This window comes from Oryctolagus cuniculus, chromosome X (assembly GCF_051225735.1).
Source record: "Oryctolagus cuniculus isolate XC-2025 breed Fujian yellow rabbit chromosome X, ASM5122573v1, whole genome shotgun sequence".
NCBI lineage: Eukaryota > Metazoa > Chordata > Mammalia > Lagomorpha > Leporidae > Oryctolagus > Oryctolagus cuniculus.
The window spans coordinates 66764884-66790603 of NC_142888.1; the positions used below are offsets into that span (position 1 = coordinate 66764884).

Consider the following 25720-nt stretch of genomic DNA (forward strand, 5'->3'; position numbering starts at 1 on the left):
GTTGGAAGCTAGAATTGGAAGTAGAACCAGGACTTGAACTCATTCACTATAATAAGAGATGCAGGAATCCAAGCATCACCCTAATCACTACACTAAATGCTTGCTTCTACTTAAGAGTTTTAAAACTCTATAAGGTATATAGAATAAGTAATAGAATAAGCACAAAGTACAAAGGTTCAATGAGCCTCTTATATTTTAATGACAATTCTTGAGGACAGTTTCAGGACTAACCGTAGAATTACAAATATTGTTAGAAGTAGTGGCACACAGGTGTTAAAAAGCTGGTGAGATCAGGATTGTCAAAGCATTTAACGGAATTACTTAGTATGATAACAAAATGATGGTTGAGAGGATGTTTACTTCCGTCCAGAAATGTCTTCATTTTAACTGAAGAGGCAGGATGGCATGTCTCACTATGACTCAGTCTATAGAACACAAAGAAAAAAAAAACAGTTGATTTCATGTTTTAAGAACCAATATTAATGAAATGACAGATCATAGGAGTTCTTTAATATTATTTAGACAAATTGATATATTTACTGAATTTTGCCCTTTTCAAATTATTTTTGGCATCTGCAGAAACAGACTTAATAGTTTGCTTGAAATTATATTTCAATAGAATGTGTTCATTGATATAGGGAAATTTACATTTTTAAAAAATTACTGTATAATATATCATTTAAAGGTGCAGAACAATACTTCAAGGGCAAAACATAAAAGAAAAATTGATGCAACAATTGAATATATGCTATTTTTAAATTGAGTTTTTATGTTTGTTCACTACGTTTTCCTTTTAAACAATCCAAGAATCAAAACATCAGAATAACTGGCATACACATTTGTATCCCAGTTAGACGTTTTTTCTGAATTCTGTCCTGGGCCATATAGAATAACGTAAAATTCCAGATAATCTGAAGAAATGTTGCAAAGGGGCCTTCAAATACTCATTTTTGGTTCAGTTAGTTTTCACCAGTTTATACTTGACTGTTGACTAAAATAACATGCTGATTAATGGTATAACCATAACCACTAAGTAAATTAAAAAATGGTGATTATTAACTCACCTAAAATGTATAGTTTTACTCTTCCACAAATCCAATGACTATTATTTTCTTCTATGGTGAGTAAAGAATTCAATATTAGGGTAGCCAAGCTATTTTAACGACATTTTGTTCCTCACAGCCTAACCTACCATGACTGGTGATTTGCAAAATCTGTGAATGTCCCTTTTAAATGACATTTTTAGCTACACAAATACACTATATTTAGTACTTCATAGATGGTTCAGTACAATTGTTTATAGCTTACACAGCACCAGGCAATGAAACTAAACTCCACAGACTTTTGCTAAACAGTTGTTAGAAGCAGAGGAAATTGTCAATGAATGAATATTAATATTACAGTATATTTTTAACATGGCATATTTAAATGTGTACATTTCTTCTTATGGATTAACTGCTTATTTGACTAGCGCCAACAGTTTTCATGTAGAAGATTTAAATACTTTATGAATTTAAAAAGGTAAAATATGTATAGTAAAAATTATAATTATTCACTGTGTTTTTCATTACACTTAGGTTCTTATTCTTCCCAACATGGAAATAGGTTTTGAAAAAGTAAAAAGGAAACAAGATTCAACATTAACAGTTTTGCTTAATGTAGAGCTTTTAAGGAATGACTAATGGATAAAGTGAGGCTATACCATATTGACTTTTTCAATTGCTGCTGTCATAAACAGTACTAGGCACGAAAACTAGGAGATTCTATTTTGCTGATATAATTTATAGTTGCTAAATACTTACTTTTGTATTGTTGACAAAATACTTGGATTGAATTCTTTTCTGAGGGCAAACAGGCTTCGCAAAGAGGAGACTGATTTTAATGATCGACTTTGGAGGTAATTGGCCAAAATCTGAATCCAGATCTAGGAAAGTGATAATAGATTTAATATTTCAAACTTTATAGGGGTAGACACCAGAAATTGAAGTTTTTTTTCCTAAAAAACACATAAAACTGACAACTGTAAATGATATCATTGCCTAAATGCTGGTAAATTATATTTGGGATTACATTCATTAGTATGATTAACTCAGTACACTTAACTTTTTCTTCTGATGGTTCTGATCAAGATACTAACATTTTAACATCTAGAGGCATATTAGTTCTAAAGATAAAATCTTCACAGTGTAAGTCATTTTTCTTTTCACCAGTTGATGCTAGTTTATTTTTGCACAAATAAGAAATGTCGTAAGTTTCCAAATTTTGGTCCACATCAATTAACTTCTCTTCATATTTAAAAATTTATAATGTAAGGTCCTAAGCATAGTTGTGCTGGGTCACAGCACATTCCACCTATCATTTTCTTTATGTTAGAAGCACCAGGTATCTTTGATGTGAAAGTGGAGTAGTTGGGTACTTTCTGTGGTTTCATACTTCAAAAAATGTCCCCCAAACATCTTTATTTTTTTTATAAAAAGAAAATTTCTTATAGTCTATAATCGATAAATCTTTCTGGCTCTCCCTGAAATAACTTAAACTTCCAATGGATTTAATAGGATTCCAGTATTGGAAGATTTTAGTTTTCATTCAATATTACTTTCTCATTTAATGTAAAAAAAGAAAAAAGCAAAAGACAAAAACACCTTATTCCCCAGAGAGGAGAAATGATTTACTAAGAAGGCACAACAAACTACCATAAATGCTGAGTTAGAGGGCAGGCTTTCTGACATACAGCCTCATATTTTTTTCCTTGATATCATATGCTTCATATTTTCTACTTAAAACACCTTTTAATATTATTAAGCCCCCTCTCAGTCAGGGACCTAAAACACACTAAATTCGTTTCACAATTATTTTTGAATATATATTTTTAAAACAACATATTTGGTTAACACTTTTAAAGAAAAACCTCAGAGATTCAGTCAGCTAAATGAACTGGCCATAAATTTTCCTCTGTAGTTCAGCCATTCCGATGCTGTAAAATCTCCATTGAAACTTTATATAAAGAACAGCAAAACAGATTTGGAAATACTATTGATTTATGTTCAATAGGGAAACAAGATCTACTCACAAAGGTGCTCCATTGAAATACTTCAGACAGAAAATTTCTCATGTACTAACGGAGAGTATACTAGATCAAACCTCCTTTTAAATGTACTGTCCTTTCAGTTAAACTCCCAAAGTGGAGCAGATGGGACTCTAACCACGTAAACAATTTGTTAATGGGGTTGGGTGGTGGAAATAAGACATTTAGTGTGTTTGAAGCATCTTTTTTTCACAAAATTAAATCAGAAATTATAAAAGATAATAAAACAATACTTTTTGAATCTTTAGCAATTCATAGAACCATAGAGTTTTACATTTGATAGAAAATTGATATTAAGGTCATCTAGTTCAACCCGAGATCTATGTTTCTTCTATCTTTAGAATTCCATTGCTGGAAGGACCTAAGAATACTTGGCTTTGTCATCTTCTTTCAAAATTTGCTAACGAAAAATTTAAATTTAGAGAAAAATATTTATTTTTAATATGGAAATAATAAATTTAAATTTCTTTAAGTTTGTAATTCAGACCATTAAACAGACATTTTTAGTGTCCTGAAATTTTCCAACGGTTTGTACTTGGAAAATGCTCAGAATTTGGTCTTTAATCTATCTTTGTGTTGGGACCAAATAATAATTTGAAATAGGTCATACATGCTGTGTCATTCATCTCGCTTGGAGCAGTTTCGTTTTCAGTTTTTTTGACAGGTAGCTCCTCTTCCTGGGTTCCCAATGCATCAAAAAATTCCTCCTCATCACTTTCTTCCTTGTTTTTCCCCGTTTCCTCAGATTCGATACTTATGTTTGATTTTGTATCGAAATATTCATCTTCTGATCTAGAAAATAATAGAACATTAAGGAATTATTTAGCTTTTCATAATCCTATTAAAGCCTCCAGTTCATTTGGGTAGTAGACTTAGTAAGGATTGTTTTCTTAAGCTTATGCTTATAAAGTAAATTGAAGGGATGTCATCGCAAAAATTAAAAGAAAAATGGAGGAAGAGGATAGAAGTGAGGGAAGGAGAGAGTAAATGTGGGAAGTATCACTAGGTTTTAAAACTGTATGTATGAAATACATGAAATCTGCTCTCTTTATATAAATAGTGGGTGTATGAAGATATATGTTGGTAATAGAGCCTAAAAACTTACTGGTGCATTGGAGGATGACGACTAAAAAAGATTAATTAACACACAGTAGAATGGAGAAATGAATGTGGAAGCCTAAAGATATGATAATACCATAACCACAAACTATGCATTGAATTAATATAACATCAATTATATGCCACAAGTAATAAGCGTCTTCTGTTATAATAAGTGGGTAGCTTTCCAATTTGATAGGATTTTAAGCTATGCCTCAGTTACAATTTTAAACTTAAAGACTTAATTATTTAAAACTTAAGATTAATTTATCCATTTATTTTGTGCTTATGCAAAAGAATTTTAGTGGCCAGTGCTCTTTAGCATGTGTATTTTATGTTTGGGTGGTAATCAGTTTTCCATTCCTCAGTCTCAGTCAGAAGCAGGGTTCTCAAGTGGTTTCTAAGTATCTTCAGGCCATAAGTTCCCAAAGCACTCTGACTACTGTAAATTGATGAACTAGGGAGCAAGCCTTTCTTATCTGCTTGACTATAGGTTTTTCACAAAAGGATTAATACTCAATCACTGGTGATCATAAACAACATACAGGCAATATCAGATAATTATCAAATGCAAAGTCAAAAATATAGGAATATTCTATTTTTCTTTCAAGTTTGGGACTTGACAGTTTTGTGGCTGACACTTCTGGAAATTCACTTTTATTTTTTAAAAACCACCTCTGTCAATATATAACTCATATAACATGCAATTCACCAAATTAAAACATACAATTCTTTAACAAAAAAAGAAAGGGTATTCCTATGTAGATATTTTCAGAGTTCCTTTGAAGATTTAATTATTGGGACTCTAGATGGAATTATATACATTTTATTTTCTTTTCCTTGAGATTTTACTTACTTGTTTGCATCCTCCATGTTTTCGTTCTTCAACAGTTTTCTTGAGTGTAGTTAGTTAAAGTACCTGTTTTGAAAAGAAATGTGATTACTGGAGATCAAAAGCACTGTTAATACTCTCTATCCCTCTCTCTTCTCTCCTCTTTCCAATTTGGTTAATTGGTTTGTCCCTAGGCTTATCTGCCATATTTATCCACTTCCCTCCTGCCTCTCTCATTTCCTCTGATCTTGGCTATAGCTAATAAAAGATATAAAACAGATTTCTCTGTATGAAAAGGAAGAATGTTTCATTAAGGAGGTCCCAAGTGTTAACTTCTGACATAGTCTAATATAAGTAGATGTGAACTCCCCCCCCTCCAATCCACTGAGGGCTCTGAGTGAGTGTTGAATTTAGAAAAGCATCATCATAAATATTGCAAATACTGGAAACACAGATATCTAAATCCTAGTCCTTGTACTCAGGTAGAGTATAGGCAGGACACACAAATATGACAAACTAAATAATTACCTAAGATGACTGCATATCCACATCAATTTTAAAAATGAACAATTAGTATTTTCTTTTCATATTCAATGTACTTCATTTCATGTGCCCTGCTTGAAGAATATTGATCCATAGTAAATGGAAAGGAAATGGAGGGGGGGTTTGGCTTTTTAAAAAATATTTATTTGTTTGTTTGAAATTTAGAGTTACAGAGAGAGAGAGAAAGAGAGAGAGAGAGAGAGAGAGAATCTTCTATCTGCTGGTTCACTCCTCAGATTGCTGCAATGGCCAGGACTGGGCCTGGCCAAAGCCAGGTATCAGGAGTTTCATCTAGGTCTCCCAGGTGGGCTGCAATGACCAGTGCTGCAGACTGTGGCTTTACCAGCTATGCAACAATGCTGGCCCCTGCAATGGAGGAGTTTAAGCCCTGAAGAAGGCAGGGTTTCAGGAGGAATTAGAAAATTATAGCTCTACTGTTGATGTACAGTCATTTTTCTTCTTATTTGTTGAACTCTTTACTTCGTGTAGGGTAAATCTTATGGGTATAAAGTTAACTGAAAGTAGATCATTCTAAAAATTAAGAGGGGGAATAAGAGAGGAAGGAGGAGGAAGGGTGGGAGCATAGGCAGGTAGTATCACTGTTTCTAAATCTGTATATATGAAATACATAAAATTTGTTCACCTAAAATTTTTTAAAAATAATTTAAAAAGAAAATTAGAGTTCTGTTTTCTTTCCAAATTATTATTTTAAAAATTATATAAACATAATGTTTATAAATTGTATATATTAATCACCTAACATTTTCATTGAATTTCCTCCATTTTACAAGTAAAAGGGGCAAATTAAAGATCAACAAAGTGCCTTATCAGGGCTACACAAAAAATTAATAATATTCATGATTATTTAAGCTTAGAAAACACTTTCACATTCCTTATCTCCTATGCTTCTAATAAGAACCTTTGGCGATTAGTGCTATTGGCCTTTAGAAATGAGGAAACAGATTTGAGAGGCTCTGAAACCACTGTAAAAGTAGTTTATTAACATAAATCCACATCTGTTTCCAATGTTCATTCTGTTTCCACTACATCAAAACTTTCCACGTTGTTTCAGCCCACTTGTACCCTAAGCTTCACTTAAGTGCTATAGAAACTAAAACAGGTAAACCAAACCTGGTAAAACAGGTATTTCTAACTGGCAGTCTAGTGTTTTTCCCAATTCCCCACCCTTCCTACCTCAGTTTTTATTGAGATAGTAATAGTGAAGTTCGATACCGTCACAGGAGGAAGAATTCAGCTTACCTGCTCCACAAATTAAGCAAATTGTTGATCACTGGAAGGAGCATCAAGAAATTAACAAGCGCGCGGCTCAGGCTGCCTGCGCTAACTCTTCCAACCTGGGAGCAACGCAAACTGATATGCCAGAAAAGGTGGGTGGGGCCAAGGTATCCATAGTGACGTAAAGACACGTCTTTGGTCTTTGTGATGTTCAGAAGCCACAGAAAAGGCTACAAGGTGGGCTGAGTAAGGAGTGGTCAGGGACAGTTTCAGTCATGTGTAGGAGACTCCTGAGCTGCTGTTCCCTTGGAATGGAAGTTTGACAATTGGAATTCTGAGCTGGGGCTGGGTAGGAGGGGCCTCCATACTTAGAAGTTAATTATAGCTACCATATAGAAAACAATAAATGGCAGCATAAAAAGATTTCGCTTTACAATTCCAGGGATTATCAACGTTAAATAACCATCACATGCCATTATATATGATGACAGTATTATTTTATTTCTGCTGTAAGGGTTGTAATTTCTTTCCTCATTTATATTTCTATTGTTTTAACTTCTTTAATGCTTACATAATCATTTTTCAGGTCCTATTTTCTCAGACATATTTTCCTATTGCTCAGTCCAACATCCTTTTTATTTCTGACAATTTCAATTCATAGTTTGGGAATGCAGACTTTTTATTTTAAAAAATATCATATGCTTTGGATAATTTATCTTCTTTCATGCCATTCACCTGAGCTTTCATTCTTCATTATATCATATTAGAACTTGTTCTCTTCATGCACTTTTTATATTTTACCTTACTGCACTGCACTTTTTCATGATTATTAGAATGCATAATTTGTGGACATGTGAATTTAAGTACGCTTCATCCCCTATTTTTTATATATAGAGACACAATCATTGCTTCTAATGGCATCTTTCAACAAATTTGTCTTAATTTCCTATCAAATTTATTTATTTCTAACTTTCATGAAATGAAAGAAACTAAATTCTATTTAATAGGCATTTGCTGAGTGTCCAATTACAAATTATACTAAGCATTATGTTTATTAATTTTTAAAGATGTACTTGTATTTGGAAGGCAGAGTGACAGAGAGAAACAGAGATTTTCCACTTATGGTCACTCCCCAAGCGCCTGCAATAGTCAGAGCTAGGGAAGACTGAAGTCAGGAGCAAGGAATTACATTCAGGTCTCCCACATGATGGTAGGAACCCAATTTTTTGGGCCATCTTCCTCTTCCTCCCAGGCCCGTTAACAAGAAGCTGAGTAGCCAGGGCTCAAATTGGCACTCTAATGGGATGCAGGTGTCCAGTGTTGATATTAAATGCTCGGTAGTCACAGTGCACACCCCCTACTAGGCATTTTAGAGGAATACGCAGATGAACAAGATGTTTGTTCTGAAATAGAGGGTAAATGTATATACAAAATATATACAAATAAGTACAGCACCAAGCAGAATGTGATAATGTAAGAATTGTCTAAAATGCTTTGGAATAATTGGGAGTGATTTAAATTAAACTCAGAAGACTAAATAGGATTTGAACAAGCTTAGAGGGAAGGAACATTTCAGAAGAAAAGAAGCCACAAACAATGTAAACTCAGCAAATCTAGTGCAGTGTCTCAAGATGGCAAATTTTTTGATTTGACCAAAATGCAACCTGGTAGTACAATATACAATAGGTAATAATGCTGTGAAGATAATATATTGAGGGCTAATCACGGAAATATTGACTTTTATGTGATGGAGTTTGGACTTGATTTTGCATGCCATAGGGAGATATTGCATGGTTTCAAATAGGTTGGTGACATGATCAAACAAAAAGTTTTAGGGATATCCCTCTGGTGGCATATATAGGTTATATCATAATCACAGATCTGTCAGGAAGCTTACAGTAAGTCCAATCTGTGGAAATAAAGGTTGAATAGAATGAGTGGGGAAGCAGAGGGACTAGAAGATGGGATTTAGAGATGATAGATATGTTTCACATATGCCTTAATTTTTCAATAAAGTTTAATTTTTTTAAAGAAGACAACTATTATTTTGAAATTCAGAGTTACAGAAAGGGAGAGGCAGAGGCCGAGAGAGAGGGGGAGAGAGAGAGAGAGAGAGAGAGATCTTCTATCTGCTGGTTTACCCTCCAAATGGCTGCAATGAATGGCCACAGCTGGGCCAGGCCAAAGTCCGGAGCCGGGAGCTTCATCTGGGTCTTCCACATGAATGTAGGCGCCCAAGTACTTGGGTTGTCTTCCATTATTTGTCCAGGCTCATTAGCAGGGATCTGAATTGGAAGTAGAGCAGCCAGGATTTGGGCTGGCACCCATATGTGATTCCAGCATTATAGGTAGCAGCTTAACCCACTACACCACAGCACAAGACCCTGGCCAGTAAATTTTACATTCAAGTGCATTGTCTCCAGCATTGGTCCTGAAAACCAGAAAATGTCACATTATGTATTTACATCAGTGAAACACAGATGAAAGTTTATAAGGTACATGACTGGCTAGAAAGCTGAAAAGAAGGTGAAAAATAATGTTCTCCCAGAAGGTCTAAGAGAAACACTAGATGGAGCTTTTTTTTTTTTTTTAACACTTTGGTTACATCATCTATTCTGACAGAGTCTTTGAGAGTATGATGTAATAATAGAACCAGAGATTTTTAGATTTGTTAAGTACCTTGAATATATTTGGTAATAAGTTTTATTATTTTGTATATCAAAAACAAGCATTAAAGTGAATAGCGGTTTCCAGAGGCTTCAATGAGGGAGAAAGTGATATTGCAGATCAATGGGTACAGAGTTTCAGTCATGTAAGATGGATAGGTTGTAAAGATCTGGTGTACAAAAACATACATATATTGTACTGTACACTTAAAAATATAATAGAGTAGGTTTTGTGTTATGCACTTTTACCACAATAAAAGACAATTACTGAAAGTCTGTTATCTCATTAATCTTGTGCTAGATGAATTAGAGATCATCAGAGAATTACAAGATATGCTCATTCCTATTATCAAGTTGCTATCTGATTTAAAACGCAAAATGTAGATACTTGATTCAGTAATAAACTTGACAAACAAGATGACAGAATACTGTGAGTTGATACACTCCAAAGAGACTTTTTGTAGGGTATAAGCTTGAGTCGGCTATTGAGAACTTGGTAGGATATACATAGGTTGACCTTAAAAAAAACTGCCTGTGCATAATATTTTTTTATTTCTCAGAATACTTCATATTGACTAATCCAAATGTTGTGTAAGGTAAGTAGTGAAGGTGCTATGATGAAGTTTTGATGATGGAATAAATGCAAGTATGAAGGGATACGGTGTTCAGCCAAAATCACTGTCTTAACTCAAAATCCAGCATCTTGATTAAGATATTGGGTTCAGAATGGAAAAATTTAGTTGAGTGATTAAATGACTTGTTTAGATTTTAATACTTTGATTTGGAGATCCATCTCGCCAAAAAAAATCTATATCTAAAAATTTATAGGTCAAATAACCTATGGTTTCTCTATAATGACACATTACCATAGTATATAAAATATGTCTTCCTGGGGCTGGCACTGTGGCGTAGTGGGTAAGGTCACTGCCTGCATCCCATATGGGTGCCGGTTCAAGACCTGGCTGCTCCACTTTCTATCCAATTCTCTGCTATGGCCTGGGAAAGCAGTAGAAGATGGTCCAAGTCCTTGGGCACCTACACCTGCATGGGAAAACCCAGAGGAAACTCTTGGCTCCTGGCTTCGGATTGGTGCAGCTCCGGCCATTGTTTTATTTGGGGAGTGAACCAGCAGATGGAAGACTTCTCTCTCTCTCTTCCTCTCTGTCTCTCTGTGTAACTCTGACTTTCAAATGAATAAATCTTTAAAAAATATATGTATTGTTATTACAATGGTGATTGAAAAGTAATATTGGAGCTCTTAAAGAAAAGACTTTCTACAATTGTTGACAAGTGCTTATTAGATTTATCTTTTATCTATATATTTTAGTTACATTAATATGACGTCTGCTAAAAATATGAATCAATAAATTAGTTTCTGGTAGAGGTATGGAGATTTTGTGAATTAGGATTAACCAATAAAATTAAATTCTAAAGAGTTTTGACAGTTAATCCAGATTTTCTTATTTGAGCACACACGTATACCTTAAAAATATTTCCTTAGTTTTACATAGTTTGGATTCATTCATGTTTGAAGGGTTTCTTGATGGTAAGTAGGTGAGATATTAGAAGATCTATAATGTATGGTGGGGGGACCAAGGCATGGAAGGGGTTAAGTGACTTGCTCAAGGTCAAATAACATAAAAAGGGATTTATGCTGTGGAAGACTGTTCACCAACAAGTCTAATGACACAAACACCCTGAGGGCCAAGTTGATTTTTACTGTTTCATTTTTATATGACTTTATGGGCCATAACTCTTACATTGGATGTATATGATTCTCTTTTATCTTCTCATTCATTTAACCCCATAGTATTGCACACATTCTGTTCAAATACTGTTTCTTCACATATGCATAAAATTCAGATCTCTCAACTCCATTTTAAAAAGGCTGTACCCTAAAACAGTTCAGCAAAGAAGGATTTTATTTATTTGGAGTACTCAGAAATCCTTCCAAATGTTGTAAACATTCAATATTTAAAATTGGATCTATTCACTACCTCCCTCAGTATACATAGGGATTTATCTATATACATATAAACCAATGATGGAAATTTGAACTTAATTACAGTCTAGAGCTTGATTGAAATGAAACAGTTAAATTAAGTCTGCGTATGGAACAAATGCCAATGGATTGATTGTGTCATTTTAATGGTTTTACAAAATATACAGGCTTAATACCAAATGTTAACTGGATCATATACTTTTAGTTTTAATTTTTTCAGGTCATTTTTCATAAGGTGATCAGAAAATAGACTTAGTACTAGGTTTTGATAAAAGCATTTATTGATAATTTATTTTTGGCTATTAATACAACTTCTTCAATTAGTGAGGTATAAATGGTACTCTTTCTTCAAATAAAAATTATATAAAATTATCATATACAACATAACCTTTTGAAATACACAAACATTTTGGAAAGGCTAAGTCAAGCTATTTTACATGTATAACCTTACATACTTACCAGTTATTTGTATTGAGAACACTTAAAATCTACTTCCATATTTGAATTCAAGAATACACCTTTTAAAAAGAATGATATGCCATACACCCTTGGTTTTCATTTTGTATTATATTGACATGTTTTTTGAAGAAAACGAGTAACAAAATTATGATAGTTTAAGACAAAAAAGAACAATACATTACTTTTTATCAATCGCATTTCTTTTTTATTTTATTTTTTAATTTATTTTTTATTTAGTAAATATAAATTTTCAAAGTACAGTTAATGGATTACAATGGCTTCCCCCCCATAATTTCCCTCCCACTCACAGCCCTCCCATCTCCCACTCCCTCTCCCATTCCATTCACATCAAGATTCATTTTCTATTATCTTTATATACAGAAGATTGATAGGGTATATATTAAGTAAAGATTTCATTAGTTTGCACCCACACAGAAACACAAAGTGTAAAATACTGTTTCAGTACTAGTTATAGCATTATTTCACGTTGGACAACACACTAAGGACAGATCCCACATGAGGAGTAAGTACACAGTGACTCCTGTTGTTGACTTAACAATTTGACACTCTTGTTTATGGCATCAGAAATCTCCCTAGGCTCTAGTCATGAGTTGCCAAGGCTATGGAAGCCTTTTGAGTTTGCCGACTTCGATCTTATTCTGACAGGGTCATAGTCAAAGTGGAAGTTCTCTCCTCCCTTCAGAGAAAGGTACCTCCTTCTTTGATGGCCCTGTTCTTTCCACTGGGATCTCACTCGCAGAGATCTTCCATTTAGGTCTTCTATTTTTTTTTCCAGGGTGTCTTGGCTTTCCATGCCTAAAATACTCTCATGGGCTCTTCAGCCATATCCGAATGCCTTAAGGGCCAATTCTGAGGCCAGAGTGCTATTTAGGACATCTGCCACTCTATGAGTCTGCTGTGTATCCTGCTTCCCATGAGGGATTGTTCTCTCCCTTTTTGATTCTATCAGCTAGTATTAGCAGACACTAGACTTGTTTGTGTGATCCCTTTGACTCTTAGACCTATCAGTGTGATCAATTGTGAACTGAAATTGATCACTGGGACTAGTGAGATGGCATTGGTACATGCCACCTTGATGGGATTGTATTGGGATCCCCTGGCATGATTCTAACTCCACCATTTGGGGCAAGTCCGATTGAGCATGTTGTTACTGTTGTACATTTCTTTATAAAGGAATGTATTGTTTCTTTCTTTTTTTAAGATTTATTTATTTATTTGAAAGTGAGAGTTACACAGAGAGAGAAGGAGAAGCAGAGAGAAAGAGATGTCTTCCATCTGCTGGTTCACTGCCCAGTTGGCAGCAACAGCTGGAGCTGTGTCAATCCAAAGCCAGGATCCAGAAACTTCTTCTGGGTCTCCCATGCGGGTTCAGGGGATAAAGGACTTGGGCTATCTTCTACTACTATAGCAGGCCATAGCAGAGAGCTGGATGGGGAGTGGAGCAGCTGGGACTCGAACTGCCGTCCATATGGGATGCTGGCAATTCAGGCAGCAGCTTTACCCACTACACCACAACACCGGCCCCTCAAACTTATTTTTGTTAACAAAATTTTCTCTTTTTTTCAAGATTTTATTTATTTATTTGAGAGGTAGAGTTACAGACAGAGAGGAAGAGACAAAGAGAAAGGTTTTCCATCCATTGGTTCACTCCTCAAATGGCTGCAATGGCCAGAGCTGGGCCTATCCAAAGCTAGGAACCAGGAGCTTCTTTTGAGTCTCCCACATGGTGCAGGGGCCCAAAACTTGGACTATCCTCTGTTGCTTTCCCAAGCCATAGCAAAGTGCTGGATCAGAAGTGTAGCAGTTGGGACTTGAACCTACACCCGTATGGGATGCCGGCACTGCAGGTGGTGGCTTTACCCACTATGCCACAATACTGGCCCCAACATTTACCTTTCTTTATAAGAAAGTATAACTGAATGCCTTTCTTAATAAGAAAGTACAATTTGAACACCAAAACAATATTCTATTGTATACATATACAACACATTTTCCTTATTCATTCATCAAATGGTGAACATTTACAATGTTTCTACATCATGGCTATTTAAATAGTACTACAATGAATATGGTGATGCTAATATCATTTAGAGATCCCGATTTAAACTCTTATGTATAAGTACTCAAAGGTGAGATTGCTAGAGTATATGATAATTCACTTAAAATATTTGAGTAGCTATATTTCATAGTGGCTGCATCATTATGCATTCATACTAAATATGTACAAGGGTTCTAATTTCTCCACATATTCATGTTGTCCAAAATGGCATTCTTGATGGCTTTAGAATATAGGTTTTAGTATTAGTAAGGAATGATGAGGACAAAAGACCATGAGATCACTACTACTGGAAAAAAATAGTTCATTATATTCGGAGGTGTGTCATGCTTTGGTGAGGCACAAGCAAGCACCTGGTTTGTTCAGGAGGCAGAGGGAGAGGAGGGAACCATGGGTAAGACCTTTTTATTAGGATTCCCATGTTAAGGAATGGATGAAACTGCATAACCAGGCTTGTTATTGGTTAATTAGGATCACTTAAAGAGATTCAGGGACATAGGATCTTAGCTGTTTGGTACTATGTTAGTTGTAGTGATTAGGGAAAATGAATAGCGCCCTTTAGTGTGCTAATAAACAAAGTGCTTGAGGATGTGGGCTCTGGATTGTTTGATTTGTATTTGAAGGGCTTGCCTTCAGGTGAGTTGTTTATTACCTCTAGAAAATGGATGGCTCTAGAAGGGCAATCCGTAGCTAGCAAGGCCCCAGATATCAATATCAGAATACAGTATGCAAAAGAGATGGTTAATACATGAATTACCTATCCCAAATGTGTTCCACTTTTTGTTTTACTAATCTCAGTAGATTTGGTCAGTCTTTGGGGGACTACTTGTTGACTCATTTTTTCTCTAGTTCACATTAAATCCTTCAACTGCTTTTCTCATTTTCAGCATCTACATATATCCATAATATGACCTTTCTTATCATCCAATTATCTCATGATTTTCCTCAATCCCATTTTTCTTTAGTCAAAGGCGCTATTGCTTTCCCCTTGAATTATTGCTATAGTCTCATAATTGGTTTCACTGCTTTCATCTGTGCTCCCTCCATAATCACACAGCAAATAGAGCAATCTTTTAAAATACAGTAAAGATCATATAACTTAGTCGCTTAAACCTTTACAATGGTCTACAAGGCCCTACATGATCCAGCCCCTACTAGAGTCTCCGTCTTCGTTTTCCATCACATTTCTTTTTCCTCACAGTTCAATGAGCACATTGGCCTCCTTGGAATTTCTTAATCATATCAGACTCAAACTTTTTGCCCTTGCTGTTCGCCCAGATGCTACCTGGCTTTTTCCTTCATTTCTTTCATGATTCTTCTGAAATATTATGCCATTATAAAGATTTTCTCTAGTAATCTTGCAACAAATTGTAACCCAACTCTGATGCAACTCCTCTAATCACTTTTGTTGTTTCCTTCCTCTATTTAACATGTATAAATACGACCCATTATATATTTGTTTTTGATCTGTCTCCATCAATATGATGTAAGATTGGTGATGCCAGGGACTTTGTACGTTTTACTCACTACTGTGATATTAATAGCTAGTATAGTACCTGGCATAAATTGTTAAAACATTTTTGAATGATGTATCTGCTTCAACTTAGAAGAAATTCCTTACGTGGAAATTTCAAAACTTCACATGCAAGTTAAAATCCATCCCTGACTTGAGAACACCCAGATCACCTTAAATAAATAGAAATAGTGTTAGATTAAAAGAGTTAGTATTTATAATGCTACATACCCATATTATGTGATTCTTGTCACATTCACACAACACTTTGATTAATTCTTGTGTTAAGCCAGTAAACATTTATTAAACAGTTACACAATATTTTGTGTTATGCCTAAAAAGAAAAATTTAACATGATTGTGACATTTATAGTTTACAATTTAGAAGAGAACACAGAAAGTAAATGAATGTAGATGTTCTCAGATTTATGATGGCTTGACTAAATAATTTTATTGCATGGTGGTTTGAAAGTGATACACATTGAGTAGAAATCATAATTTATGTATTAAATTTTGATATTGTTCTTAGCTAGACATATGTGAAAGAATACTCTCTCATGAAACTGGGGAGAAATAATGAGCTTCAGTTCCTAATCAACAACACTTTCACAATAGCAAACAATTGATTATCTACAGGGTAATGTATTGCTAATCTCTAATGCTTGGTAAGTAAGACATATTAAATGCATTCTCCACTTACGGTATTTTTAAGTTATGATAGATTTATTGGATGCAATTTTATCATAAGTTGAGGAGCATATGTATTTTCAATATATATATCACAATAGTGCTGATAGTAAACACAGACATGTTAATTTAAGTTGTTATCAGTTTAAAATTGACAGATTCAATTTAAAGATGTTCTGCATAAGCCTGATGGCAACCACATAGGAAAAAATCCTTTAGGAGATACACAAAAGCAAAAGAGGAATCTAAGCATTTAACTATCGAAAATCAACAAATCATAAAAGATGGCATCAAGCAAAAGCAAGAGACAAAGGAAGTAGAAAGCAGTCAAAAAAGAATTTTAAAATGACAATAATAGAGCTTCCTCCAAGATGGAGGAATAGGGAGGGAGCACATTGATAGTCCGGAAAAAGATAGTTTAATAAAAGTGGAGATACTGTAGTTTCAGGAAAAAAACAGCAGAGGAAACTCTTCCGGAATTAGTGGGACACAGTGGACCTACGTGGAGGGTATGGGTGCCCACTGCTCGGGACCCCAGCCGTGAGTCTACACACCAGCACTGGAAAGGGAGGTGAGGCAAAATCTCAGAAGCCCAAGACACTGGCAGGGAAGTGGCCAGAAGAGCCTATAGGGAATGAGGCTTGAAACCCCATGGGGGAAAGCTCACCAGACTAACTAGAGGAGAGATAAATAAATAAATACTTAAAAGGGACCAGTACAGACATGATTCTCTCTTTCCACTCACCTTACAAAAGCGAGCAAGACAAAGAGCAGGTGCCATTTTGGACATTCGAAAAAGCTGCACCACCTCAGAACTGCGACCACCCTCAGCCAAGCAGAAAAACCTGATTCTGGCAGGGAGAAATAACAGGAAGTTATGACCTAGTGATTGTGTGGAGCTAATGAACTGAGACTGTGGAAAAAAAAAAAAACTGAGGGTGTGTAAGAAAAGTCAAGGAGTGCCTGAGATGTGAGTACCTGAGACATGAGTACACCACGAACTCAGTAACCTTGGCAACCCGGTGGGAGACAGCAGAGAAATTAGAGCTTACACTGAGGACTGCATAGATCCATTGTGTGGTCCTTGGGACAGAGCAAATGAATATTATACCCATAGGGGCCAGAGCACAGACACTGACTGCCTTCAATTCTGCTCAGATGTGTGGAATTACTTCCCTTCTGACCTTCTGAATAAAAAAAAAGAGAGAGAGAGAGAGAGAGAAGATTTACCACGCCTAACCTGGGTGTGTCACCTTTGGCACACTCTTAACCCTGAAGAACTGAACAGAGCTCTCTGGCCACACCCATCACAAGCCTCTAACGATCCATCAAAAGCAGACAGTCCACTTAATACAGCCATAGTATAACAAGAAAAAACACCATCGCGAGGGAAGAAGAATCCAAAAAATATCTCCACAATGCCAAGCAACAAAAGCAGAAACTGAGGAAACAAGAACAAGGAAGACATTATGACACCCCCAAATGAACAAGAAACCCCAATTCAAGATTACTAATATGATGATATAGAAGATTTCAAAAAATTTATGATAAGAACATTTAGAAGTTCTCAAAAATAAATTCTTGAACTACAGAAATCCTTACTGGACAGGATAGAAAATCTCTCTCGTGAAAATGAAATCTTAAGGAGGACTCAAAATGAAATGCAGAAACTAGTAGAACATGAAATTGTGATAGTGAAGAGAAATCAAAATGAAATGAATAATTCAATAGATCAAATAACAAATGCATTAAAGAGACTTAAAAACAGAATGCGTGAAGCAGAAGAGAGAATATCAGACTTAATAGACAGAGCACAGGAAAGTATACAGTCAAACCAAAGAAAAGAAGAGGAAATTAGAAATCTAAAAAATATTGTTGGGAATCTACAGTATACTATAAAAAAAACCCAGCATTCGGGTTCTAGGAGTTCCTGAAGGCATGGAGACAGAGAAAGGATTAGAAGGCATTTTTAGTGAGATACTGGCAGAAAACTTCCCGGGTTTGGAGAAGGACAGAGACATCCTAGTACAGGAAGCTCATAGAACCCTTAATAAGCATGACCAAAAGAGATCCTCACCACGACACATTGTAATCAAACTCACCACAATGAACCATAAAGAAAAGATTCTAAAATATGCAAGAGAGAAACGTCAGATTACTCTCAGAGGATCTCCAATCAGACTCACAGCTGACTTCTCATCAGAAACCCTACAGACTAGGAGGGAATGGCGAGATATAGCCCAGGTACTAAGAGAGAAAAACTGCCAGCCCAGAATATTATATCCTGCAAAGCTCTCATTTGTGAATGAAGGTGAAATAAAGACCTTTCATAGCAAACAGAAATTGAAAGAATTTGTCGCCACTCGTCCAGCTCTGCAAAAGATGCTTAAAGATGTGTTACACACAGAAACACAGAAAAACAGAAACACAGTCATCAATATGAAAAAGGTAAAGGAGCTGGCACCACGGCTCAATAGGCTAATCCTCTGACTGTGGTGCCGGCACACTGGGTTCTAGTCCCAGTTGGGACGCCAGATTCTGTCCTCGTTGCTCCTCTTCCAGTCCAGCTCTCTGCTGTGGCCCGGGAGTGCAAAGGAGGATGGCCCAAGTCCTTGGGCCCTGCACCCACATTGGAGACCAGGAGAAGCACCTGGCTCCTGGCTTTGGATCACTGCAGTGCTCCGGCCGCAGCACGCTGGCCACAGCGGCCATTGGAGGCTGAACCAATGGAAAAAAGAAAACCTTTCTCTCTGTCTCTCTCTCTCTCACACTGTCCACTCTGTCAAAAAGAAAGAAAGAAAGAAAGAATGTAAAGGAAGAAAACCTCACAGTAAAAGCTCACAGGAAATTCAAAACATATATTAGAAAATATCTTTGGGAAAATGGCAGGGCAAAGTTACTACTTATCAATAGCCACATTGAACGTTAATGGCCTCAACTCTCCAGTCAAAAGACACAGATTGGCTGAATGGATTAAGGAACACAACCCATCTATTTGCTGCTTACAAGAAACACATCTTTCCAACAAAGATGCATGCACACTGAAAGGTTGGAAAAAAGATATTCCATGCCAACAGAAATGAAAAAAGAGCTAGCACAGCCATCTTAATATCAGACAAAATAAATTTTAACACAAAAACTGTTAAGAGAGACAAAGAGGGGCACTATATAATGATTAAGGGATCAATTCAACACGAAGATATAATGATTATCAATGTATATGCACCTAATTACAGAGCACAGGATTATTTAAAAGATATGTTAAGGGACTTAAAGGGAGACTTAGACTCCAATACAATAGTACTGGGGGACTTCAGTACTCCATTCTCAGAAATAGACAGATCAACCAGACAGAAGATCAACAAGGAAACAGCAGATTTAATCGACGCTGTAGCCCAAAGGGATCTACAGAACTTTCAATCCTACATTTAAAGAATTTACATTCTTCTCAGCAGTGCATGGAACCTACTCTAGGGCTGACTACATACTGGGCCATAAAGCAAGTCTCAGCAAATTCAAAGAATTAGAATCATACCATGCAGCTTCTCAGATTACATTGGAATGAAGTTGGGAATTAGCAACTCAGGAGTCTCTAGAGCAGATACAAACACATGGAGACTGAACAACATACTCCTGAACGAACATTGGGTCGTAGAAGAAATCAAAAGAGAAATCAAAAACTTTCTGAAAGTAAATGTGGTTAACAACATAACATATCAAAACTTATTGGATACAGCAAAAGCAGTGTTAAGAGGAAAGTTTATAGCAATAGGTGCCTACATCAAGAAATTGGAAAGGCACCAAATAGATGAACTTTCAATGCATCTGAAGGATCTAGAAAAACTGCAGCAAACCAGACCCAAATCTAGTGGGAGAAGAGAAATAATTAAAATCAGAGAAGAAATCAACAGGATTGAATCCAAAAAAAAATTACAAAAGATCAGCTAAACGAAGAGCTGGTTGTTGTAAAAATAAACAAAATTGCCACCCCATTGGCCCAACTAACTAAAAAAGTTAGAGAAAAGAACCAAATCAATAAAATCAGAGATGAAAAAGGAAATGTAACAACAGACACCACAGAAATAAAAAGAATCATCAGAAATTACCACAAGGAGTTGTATGCCAGCAAACAGGGAAATCTATCAGAAATGGATAGATTCCTGGACACATGCAATCTACCTAAATTGAACCAGGAAGACACAGAAAACCTAAACAGACCCATAACTGAGACATAAATTGAACAGTAATAAAGCCCCCCCCCCCAACAAAGAAAAGCCCAGGACCAGATGGATTCACTGCTGAATTCTACCAGACATTTAAAGAAGAACTAACTCCAATTCTTCTCAAACTATTCAGAACAATCAAAAAAGAGGGAATCCTCCCAAATTCTTTCTATGAAGCCAGCATCACCTTAATCCTTAAGCAGAAATAAGATGCAGCATTGAAAGAGAATTACAGACCAATATCCCTGATGAACATAGACACAAAAATCCTCAATAAAATTCTCGCCAGTAGAATGCAACAACACATCAGAAAGATCATCCACCCAGACCAAGTGGGATTTATACCTTGTAAGCAAGGATGGTTCAATGTTCACAAGTCAATCAATGTGATACACCGCATTAACATACAGCAGAAGAAAAATCATATGATTATCTCAATAGATGCAGAGAAAATGAAATCCGTTCATTTGCAACAAAATGGAGGAATCTGGAAAACATGCTGAATGAAATAAGCCAGTCCCAAAGGGACAAATATCATATATTCTCCCTGATTGGTGACAACTAACCGAGCACCAAAAAGGAAACCTGTTGAAGTGAAATGGACTCTATGAGAAACAGTGACTTGATTAGCCCTTGTCCTGACTGTTGAGGAACAACTTAATACATTATCCCTTTTAGTATTTTTTGTCCTACTTAATACTATCAGTTGAACTCTGTAATTAACGCACAATTATTATTAGGTGTTTAAATTTAACTGAAAAGTGATCTCTGTTAAATATGAGTGGGAATAAGAGAGGGAGGGGATGTACAATTTGGGACATGCTCAGTCGGACTTGCCCCAAATGGTAGAGTTAGAAACGTGGCAAGGGATTCTAATTCAATCCCATTAAGGTGGCATGTACCAATGCCATCTCACTAGTCCAAATGATCAATTTCTGTTCACAATTGATCATAATGATAGGACTAAGAGTCAAAGGGATCACACAAACAAGACTAGTGTCTGCAAATACTAACTGATAGAATTAAAAAGGAGAAAACAGTTCAACATGGGACGCAGGATAAACAGCAGACTCATGGAATGGCAGATGTCCTAAACAGCACTTTGGCCTCAGAATCAGCCCTTAAGGCATGCAGATCTGGCTGAAAAGCCCATGAGACTATTTCAGGCATGGAAAGCCAAGACACTCTGGGAAAAAAAGGCCTTAATGAAAGATCTCTGTGAGTGAGATCCCAGTGGAAAGAATGGGCCATCAAAGAAGGAGGTACCTTTCTCTGAAGGGACGAGAGAACTTCCAGTTTGAATGTGACCTTGTCTAAATAAGATTGAAGTCGGCGAACTCAAAAGGCTTCCATAGCCTTGGTAACTCATGACAAGAGCCTGGGGTGATTACTGATGCCATAAACAAGAGTGTCAATTTGTTAAGTCAACAACAGGAGTCACTGTGCACTTACTCCTCATGTAGGATCTCTATCCTTAATGTGTTTGCAATTAATGTGTGTGAATTAATGCTCTAACTGGTACTCAGAAAGTGCTTTGCACTTTGTGTTTCTGTGTCGGTGCAAACTGTTGAAATCTTTACTTAATATATACTAAATTGATCTTCTGTATATAAAGATAATTGAAAATGAATCTTGATGAGAATGGAATGGGAGAGTGAGCGGGAGATGGGAGGGTTGCTGGTGGGAGGGAAGTTATGGTGGGGGGAAATCCACTGTAATCCATAAGCTGTACTTTGGAAATTTATATTTATTAAATAAAAGTTAGAAAAAGCAATCAAATCATTAAAAATGACAATTATAAGTCATTTCCTATCAATAATTACTTTGAATGAGAACGTATTGAATTCTCTAATCAAAATACGTAGACTGGCTGAATGGATAACAATAAAGATCTATATATATATTCTGTCTACAAGAGACTCTTTTCAAGTTAGAGGACACATATAGATTGAAATTGAAAGGGTGAAAACGACATTCCTTAAAAATGGCAATCCAAAGGATCAGAAACAGCTATTCTTGTATCAGAAAACTATGCTAAGTTGAAAACTGTCTTAAGAGGAAAAAGAGGCCGGCGCTGCAGCTCAATAGGCTAATCCTCCACCAAGCGGCGCTGACACACCGGATTCTAGTCCTGGTCGGGCGCCGAATTCTTTCCCGGTTGCCTCTCTTCCAGGCCAGCTCTCTGCTGTGGCCTGGGAAGGCAGTGGAGGATGGCCCAAGTGCTAGGGCCCTGCACCCCATGGGAGACCAGGAGAAGTAGCTGGCTCCTGCCTTCAGATCAGCGCAGTGTGCCGGCCGCAGCGCGCCAGCCGTGGCGGCCTCTGGAGGGTGAACCAACGGCTAAAGGATGACCTTTCTCTCTGTCTCTCTCTCTCACTATCCACTCTGCCTGTCAAAAAAAAAAAAGAGGAAAAAGAGGTTAATATGTAATCATAAAGGAATCTATTCATCAAGAGGATATAACAATCATAAATATGCATGAACCACAACACTGGAACACCTAAACTATAAAATAAATATTAACAGAATTGAAAGGAGAAATAGTAATAGAATAATAGTAAGAGCATTTAATACACTCACATTCTTCAATGGCTGTATCATACCCATGGAAAATTAATAAGAAAAAAGCAGACTTGAACTCCACTTCAGATTGAATGGAACTAACAAATATACATAGAACACTCCACCCAGAGAAAGCAGCATGCCCATACTTCTCAAGTACACACAAAAATATTTCCAATAACACAACATTTTTTAGAGCATAAGTCTGAAAAAATTCTAGACGGGAGCAGATGTTTTGTGCAATGGTTAAGATGCAGCTTGGGACAACCACAATTCATATAAGAATGCTTGAGTTTGATTCCTGATTCCACTTCCAATACCAACTTCCTGTGAATGTGCAACCTGGGAGGTGGTTTAAGTGCCTGAAACCCACATAAGATAACTGAATTGAGTTTGGGGCTCCTCATTTCAGCTTAGCCCAGCCCCAGCTATGGCTGGCAACTGAGGGGTAAATAAGTAGATGAAATATACTTCTCTCACTCTCTGTCTTTTGCTCTGTATTCTGAGTCAATTAAAATAAATGAATAAATTTAAAAAAAAAACTCAAGAAGATTGAAAATATGTCAAGTATCATTTCCAACCACAATAGAGTGAAACTAGAAGTGAATAATATGGTAATGATTGGAAAATTCACAAACGTGTAGAAACTAAACAGCACATTCATAAACATTCAATGGATCAATGAAGAAATTAAGACAGTACTACCCATTAGGCCATACCTTCCAATAAAGTTGCACTGGGAATTCATTTTCCAACACATAAATTTTGGAAGAGAAATATTCAAACCATAGCACTATGCATCTGATAAGGGCTTTATATCCAAAGTACATAAGGAACTCCAAGAAGAATTTAATAGCAGAAAACAAAGACAGAAACAAAAACAAATAACACAATATAAAAATAGGCATAGAATGTGAATAGTCCCATTTCTTTAAAGACAGCATACAAATAGCCAGCACATGTATGAAAAAGTTCACAACATCATTACTTACCAGGTAAATGCAAATCAAAACCACAATGGAATATCCCCCCATATCTGTTGGGATGACTGCTATCAAAAAGCCAAAAGAAAAATGTTGGTGAGGATTTGAAGAATAAAGAACACTTCTCTACTTGATGGGAACAAAAACCGGTACAGCCATATTGGGAAACATTATAGCAGTTCCTCCAAAAACTAAAAATTGAACTATCACATGATGTACAATCCTACCTCAGCACATATATCCAAAGAGATAAAATTGGTGTCTCAAGAGATATCTGCACTCCCATTACATATGGTGTTATTCACAATGGCCAAGATATAAAATCAACATAATTTTCCATTGACAGATGAATGAGTAAAGAAAATATGGTGCAGATACACAATATAGTATTATTCAGCCTTTCAAAAAGTAAATCCTGTCATTTGTAATGGAATGATTTAACATGGAGAACATTATTCTGAGATAAGGCAGGCAGACAAGACAAATGCTGCATGATCTCACTTATATATGAAATTAAGAAATTCAAACACATGGATATAAAGAGTAGGAAGAGGGTTGCTGGCATTGAGGGAGGTATTGGTCAAAGCATAAAAAAGTTTCAGTTTTGCAGGATAAGTTCTGGAAATCTAATGAATAGCATGGTGACTCTGCCTGTCAAAAAAAAAATGTAGTTGTGGGAGTTGTCAGGATGGCTGAATAGAGAAGCCCAGTGTTCACTGACTCCTCCACAGGGAAGACTCAAAGCAACTACATTTCAAAGCATTCCTGAGGCAGAACATCTGAACTTAGTAAGGGAACAATGGGAACATGGTAGGCTACTGAGAAGAGGCATAGCAGCAGTAAGAGAGAGAGAGAGAGAGAGAAACACTAAGCCAACCAGAAACTGAATCCCTGGCCCCACAACCAGGGGGATTCTCTATTGCAGGAGAAAGGGAGGGCAGGGGAGCATCAGCAGGGCCCATGTGCATGAGTACCTCACATGGGCAATTCTCACTAGAGAGGAATCTAGCCACCATGGTCCAGGAGTTCAGTAAGGAGGGATCTCTGGAAAGCAGCTGTCACTCTGGGCTCTTGAACCTCTCATGAATAGTTATCTGGACTTTCTGGGCTCTATCAAGCCCAGCACTCAATACACTTGCTCAGAGCGCTGCTCTAGGCTTTTAGTCCCACACCAAGCCGACCATGCTACTGACTTCCTCAGGCTCTGATCCAGGATTTCTGTTCTCTGCCCATTCCAACATGCAGTGTACTTGCTGAAGGCTCTGTCCTGGGCTTTTCATGCCCCACTCAGCCTAGCTAACTGCTTACTGCCTGTGAGCTCTGGCCTGGGGTTTCAGTGCCTTGCCAAGCCCATTGCATGGCTATGGGCTCCAACTCCTTCCATGGAAGCTGCCAACTTTCTATGATCCTCTAAGGCTAGTATGTTGCTACTCATCATGGCTCTGGTCTGGGGTTCCTACACCTGATCCAGTTCAGCATGTGGCCAATAGCGAATGACCTGGGATTGCTTGTTCTGCTGTCCCAGAGCCAAAACCAATTGGGAACCAGCCACTCTTTCAGACAATATCTGAGGAGCCGCCTACCTCCTACCTCCACATAAGCATTGGTGCTGCTCTTGCTACTCTGGAGTTAGGTAGTGGCTGGGAGTCCATGAGTCCAACCTCCTACTGGAGCCAGTGTTGACCGTGTAATTCCGGCTCCTGATTTGGATAGTTTCTGGGAATTTGAGTGGCAGGCCCACTTGCAGCACTAGTA

General features: G+C 36.7%; 1 protein-coding gene across 2 annotated transcripts; it reads right to left on the reverse strand.

Annotated features, from left to right (window-relative positions):
- Positions 1-211: 211 nt before the first annotated feature.
- On the reverse strand, positions 212-6946 carry LOC149119666 (uncharacterized). Of its 2 annotated transcripts, none has more exons than XM_089324295.1 (5): positions 6819-6946; positions 5040-5102; positions 3696-3877; positions 1803-1924; positions 212-425 (listed from the first exon to the last, which is right to left on the reverse strand). In XM_089324295.1, the coding sequence occupies exons 2-5, from the start codon at positions 5054-5056 to the stop codon at positions 414-416; spliced, it is 333 nt and encodes a 110-aa protein (XP_089180421.1). In that variant the 5' UTR covers positions 5057-5102; positions 6819-6946; the 3' UTR covers positions 212-413. The 2 variants fall into 2 exon arrangements, with proteins under 2 accessions (XP_089180421.1, XP_089180422.1); XM_089324296.1 differs by having other exon boundaries at positions 6753-6946.
- Between the last annotated feature and the right edge of the window lie 18774 nt (positions 6947-25720).

What these genes read in the sequence shown, in the direction of transcription:
- LOC149119666 (XM_089324295.1), bottom strand. An exon ending in CGAGATGAATGACACAGCAT is followed by an intron (nt 1,925 to 3,695) that starts GTATGACCTATT and finishes TCACTTTCCTAG; the next exon opens with ATCTGGATTCAGATTTTGGC.